The 6000-nt window shown below is 33.3% G+C and overlaps 1 protein-coding gene across 1 annotated transcript in view; it reads left to right on the plus strand.

Moving 5' to 3' along the window:
• Window positions 1-4997: 4997 nt before the first annotated feature.
• The window catches only part of LOC106314963, a 4694-nt gene continuing 3691 nt past the window's right edge, over window positions 4998-6000 (plus strand). The window contains exons 1-2 of the mRNA XM_013752755.1: window positions 4998-5319; window positions 5698-5994. Of these exons, the coding sequence (XP_013608209.1) occupies window positions 5167-5319; window positions 5698-5994 (450 nt within the window). The 5' untranslated portion in view covers window positions 4998-5166. The remainder of the gene's footprint in view (window positions 5320-5697; window positions 5995-6000) is intronic.

The following is a 6000-nucleotide window of genomic DNA, read 5'->3' on the forward strand; positions in this document are numbered from 1 at the left end:
TTGAGATACAAACACCAACATATATACCACTAAATTAAAGGATACTTTGTACACTGATGGTCGAAACTAATATATATTTATGAAGATCGAAAACCTTTACTTCTTAAGTTTTCTCTGTGTGCCGGACCTACAAGTGTATTATGAGTTTTATTTTTAAATGAGGTTCATCACGTTATATGAAAAACAACAATTATATTTTTTCATATTGTAAATTGTCTTCGTTTAACTCGAGTTAGGGTTCTTTTCATCATTGTCTCAGATAAGTCTGAATTACAGAGTTGCGCCGTGTGTCTGTTTGTGTAAAAATAGATGGTAACTCATGGGCTTCGAGAAAAGATTGGGCTAATTGATTTTCACTTTATTGGGCTTAGTATCTGGCCCAGTCTGTTAATACAGACATATAGGAAGATTAGGTTAATCGACATCTTCACCATCTCCTTCGTCGCTTGCGATTCCCCTTCCGGCATTTTGATATATTTTTTCCTACTCATCGGCCTCTTCTTTCTTTACCTCTCCTCAATCCAATCTACGCTTCAGTGTATCCCTTATTTTATATTAAAGGAAGCTGATCATCCACCTTTACATCTAGCAACAACTTCTGAGATTCTAATCTCTACCGTGACAGAATCATTTGTCAAATCATGTGACCAATTTAAACCTGATACAATATTTTAGGCAATCGATCTCGATTCTTCTTGATGTAGTTTCAATGGTGGTCTACCCGGCACAAACGATATTTCTCTCTATTGTCGGATGTAAACTTCTGCAGCTAATGAGAAAGGGGTTCACGTGGAAATTGGATCAGTCGATCAGAATTAGTATTCAAGTGTTGCTATTGGAGCCAAGCTCTCTTCTGATGATACTACGGTTTGTGGTTTAGCCGGAGATGCATTTGGCTCAAACCTAAAATAATCAGGCGTTTGTCACGGCTGATGTGGTCATCCCGTTAGTGGCAAGCTAGCAGTTAGATTTCATTGTTCTAGCGATGTTTCCGTGATCGGGCTTTGTGGTTATATCTACAAGAAGTTCATGGTCGTCGTAAGCGCAGATGCAAAGGTAACGATATCAAATATCCTACTTATGTCTACTTTTGGAGCAACTTTCAGTACAAAGTTGTCACTGTCAGGTGAGAGTGTATATCAAGCCAAGTAGCCAACGAGGCGGTCGGGAGCATAAGAACGCTTGCTTTATTCTGCGCAGAGGTGAAAGTGATGAAAGTAGATAAGAATAAATCTGATGAAAAATGAATCGTTAGGGGTATTGCGGTATCGCTTTCTTAGATTCTTTCTTCATCCTCTTCGCTTCTTACACCGACAGTTTATATGCAGGTGCAAGGATAATGGAAAAGCAACAGACGATTATGATTTTCAAGGTAACACACCAAAACAAATTTCAGAAAATTTAAACGGTTCTTGTCTTAACCCTTCTAAAGGATAATCTGTTTTGTTCGTTTTTTAAAAAGGTTTTATTTGCCTTCACCATAGCAGCTGCAACTATTTCTCATTCGATTTCATTGTCTCCTGATTCCAGCAAAGCTACCAATGCAACTGCATCATGTACGGAAGACCACTAACATTCATACATCTGTCTTCACGGTTATAGACAGAGAATCAAAGATTGATCCAAGTGATGCATCTGGGAGAATGCTTGATAATGTTAAAGGAGATATTGAACACTGTCATACCTTGATCGTTAACACGTTTTCAAATTGTTCGAGGAAAACCAAATACTTCGGTAAGATACATTCATATTAGTTCAGATCAATTGTGTTTCAATATAAAACCGTTAGTGATAAATAAAGATAGAGAGTTCAAAGCAAATCATTGATGCACATCGTTGAGTGTATTGCCACCATTACTTTCTTCCTTCTTTTGTTAGTGTATTTCAGTTTAGCTTCTCATATTCAAACTCCTAGATTTTTCTAGCTATCTCTGGATCACACTCACCGACTCATATTTTAAAGCCAGTAATCTAATTTTAAGATTTTTGTTTACTCAATTGTATATTTGTATAGCTCGGGAAAATTTTCAGCAAAGATAGCAAGTGAGGAGGAACGCAAGATGTGGATCAATTGAGAACCTTCAGATCTCCGATAGCGATTCTTGAATGGTGGGGCCTCAGCGTAACGTTATCGTCATAACCAAATAAAATTTTCACGTAATACAAATGTCAACATTCAACGAAACCTTTCGTACGTTTAATTCTTTCCTTTTGATATTAGGAATTTGGTACCGTAATTTTATGATGTCCAAAATACTTTTGAATGAGATTTATCTATTTAAGTGAACGCTGGAGATTGTTGACCAAGAAGAACACAGACTTTAGATGCAATGCCATGCGTTGTATAAGGTATACACAATTCTATCTCTCTGTTTTTTTTCAGTTTTGGACTCTGTTTTTTTTTCAGTTTTATTGGTTGCTTTTAAGGTTCTCTATTAGGTTCCTTACTTTTTCATCATATTGTGTTTAAATTTTGTGTGGGTTTACTTTGTCATTTTCAGTTTCAGATTATTATGTTTTAGTCATATCAGTTTGTATCTTTCCCCAGTTTGATGATACTTTTTCCTGATGATGATTTAGTCTGTCTTTATTTTTTCTTCCTTGGTTAGAGTGTCATCTTTCCCAAGACTAATGAATTTCAGACTGATGATTTAAGTTTATATCAAAGGTATTATACAATATTGAATCTTGCTTGATATATTTTGTCTTTTTTCTTCTCTCTTAGCGTGTACTATTTTCTTTCCAGCTTATGGTTATATTATATATGTCGAGGTAAAAAACAAATATTTCGATGACTTTCTTGACTTTATTCATAGTAGAGGATGCGAACAAATATGTTGCAATTTCTGATGCTGGTTCCAGTCTCCTTGATTGACACTTTGTGATCTACTAATAATAAAGCTACAAGCCATTGATCATAATCTATTGTTCTTAACAGATTTTTGCTTTTGATAAACACATGAACTCTTTACTCGAGTCATATCCATCACCAAGCAAATATAAAAGTACAATATTTTACATGTTACTTCTTTCAATTATTCAACATAGTAACTGAATCATGTGCTATATGTTGGATTTGCAAATAAGGTTTTTTGTTTAGGAAGTTCAGATTGAACCTTCTCGCATTACTATTGGCCAGAGCTGGTTCCATAAAATGTGAGTATGAAAGGCATATTTATTTTTTGAGATGTTTGAGACCATGTATGAGTTAAGATCAAACAACTGACGAAATATGCTGGAAAACACAAGCATAGTGACAGGTAGGATAGACTACTAATAAATTGATATTAAACTATCTCGATAATGTTTTTCTAGCAGTCACTTAACCCACTGAATCACAAATACTGGAAAACATACAAAATACAAGTTTAATACGTGTATATAATATGGTCTTTCTGCACGTAAAGTCACAATAGAACGGAGGCGAAAGAATAAATAACAAATATGAAGATGGCGTTCAACAACAAGAGCAATAGAAACCACCTACACGTTGAAGACAATTGATAGTTGTAACCAAGTGATTGATTACAAATGTACAATTAACAATGACAACAATCAACACCTTCCATTTGAGATGGGCGTCAATTATGAAAATCCATGATATCAGATAAGAAAGGAGAAAATCAACAAAATTAACGAAAAGAAAAAATAAATAGTTATAATTTTACAAATAAAATTGACAGTTAACGGAGGTAATCTTAATACGAGTCTAAATAGACAAACAAAATAGATAAGGTGATACTAAAACAATAACATCCAAAAGATCGCACTCACTATTATTGATGATAAAGAACATATCAACCCCTGCGCTTGCGCCGAGTATAGCCACCTAGTTTAAATAATACATTCCTTTTTAATATAACTACAAAGAAAATAAAATGTAACCACCACTTTATTTGCTAAATAATTGGCGGCCACCACCATAAAATGTAACCACCACTTTTTAAAATAAAAATATGAATAGGTAATAATATATAACGTCAGTTTTTCTATTTGTTACCTAATAATATGGACCATATAAAATCTAATTTCTGGAATATAGATTAGATCTATAGAAATGTCAGTTTTTTCTTTTGTAACTTCCATCCTAAATTCTCGGTACAAACACATATATTACGGACAGTTTTTGTTTTTGAAAAAAATATTACTTACAGTTATATATATATATATATATATATATATACATATGTATATATTAACAAATATTCCTTATTTTTGGGTTTATATCAATCGTGGTTTGATCCTAAGCTTTTTTTTATTTAATCATCACTCCATGGATTTAAGTGGAATGAATTTTGAGTATTGTATACTTTTAAATGGACATCTAATAATAACATTATATAAATAATTATATATGAAATCAAATCACGAAAATTTAATGAAAATATATAATTTTATCTATTTAATTGCTAAACAAAATTGTAACTATACTTTCTTATTTTTTAAAAAAATAACAATTAACCACTATTTAGGAATAAAGTTCAAAATTAATGAATGAAATGACTATGACACAATTGTATAGTTATGCAACATAAAAAATTCAATACATCAAAACCTCTTACTAATAATTTTTTTAAAAAATATTATACACAAATATATAAATTAAAATTTTATAACATATAAGAAAAAAATGCAGAAAATGTAACATATTTACATAAAAACAAAAAATAGAAACCAACATTATACCCACACTTGAAACAGAGATTAAGATCTAAAATAGACAAATACGATTACAAAAAAACGGGCATATGTATATATAATTACAAAGAAACGAGTGTATGCCGGCGGATCAACCTTTAAATTACTATTATTTTATAAAATATATTTTTATTGATTACATAAAAGGCACAAATATAATTACAAAAAAACTATAATATGAAAATTAAATTTTTTTAAGAAATTTGTTTAAAAAAGTATACCGGCTCTTTTTGAAGAGCGGGGCAGAATATAGTATAATGATTGAAGCTAAACTTTTATTAATCCTTTGATCGATTGAGATTAGTTTCGGTGGTGTGAGATATATTTTTATAGCATTTGGTCCATTTTAGAATAGAGTGCACTTGAGAGCCATTATAGAATTTGAATACTTTCCGGTGGGACGAGCAACTGATTGTTCCAAATCTGCTCGTCTTTCTAGTGATTGTTTCTCCTCCATCTTGAGAAATAATGGCGGTGGCGACGAGCCTCGCTTCGCTTCTCGAGAAGCTCAAAGTGGAGGAGCCTTACCTTCGACCAAGGAATTGGGAATCCTTACATTCTCAGAGCGGCCGATTTCCTCTTCCAATTCGTGCTTCTCCTCCGTCTTCTTCCTCTGTCTCTGTAAGTTTACGATTTATGCTTTTCATGTTTGTATGTGTGGATACAGGAACTTGCTTTTAGCTCTTGAGTGGCTAGGATAGGATCGGAAACCTAATTGGGGATTTGGGGGAAAAAGAATCAATTTTATTTATTTGATTTTAGTTAAGATGTGGTACAGTAGGCGAAATCATTATATTAGGGAAGCTTACGATTTGAAGAAACCTTGATGTTCTCAGATTACTATTCTTAGTAATTACTTGTTATTCAGAACAATGGAATATCTCTAAATGCTTAGATGAGAGATGTATAAGGTCCTCTTTTTTTTTGTATATATATATATTATGCGGCTAGTAATTGAGACTGCTTCTCCTTTCCGCCACGTTTTGTTGCTTGTAATAGGAATCAAGCTTGGTTAGGTTGGCGTTGAATGCTCTGCAAGGTGTTGAGTCTTCTCTTATTAGCATAGGGAAACTCTCTTCTCTATTATGCTCTGAGTCCGCTGATAGGACCACCCACCACATACCAAGCTTGTGGCATCGGTTGTCGAGCACTGACGCATTGGGACAGATTCTTAGAGACATAGGCTGCTTTGGTTCTTTGGTCTTTCTTCTCCATAGTTTTGTAGGCCATTTCACGAGCTTGAAGTTGGAAGTTGAGGGACAGGGGAGCTGCTATACTCTTGTTAATCAGGCTTTTGCTATT

The sequence above is a fragment of the Brassica oleracea genome, chromosome C9 (assembly GCF_000695525.1).
Source record: "Brassica oleracea var. oleracea cultivar TO1000 chromosome C9, BOL, whole genome shotgun sequence".
Taxonomy (NCBI): Eukaryota; Viridiplantae; Streptophyta; class Magnoliopsida; order Brassicales; family Brassicaceae; genus Brassica; species Brassica oleracea.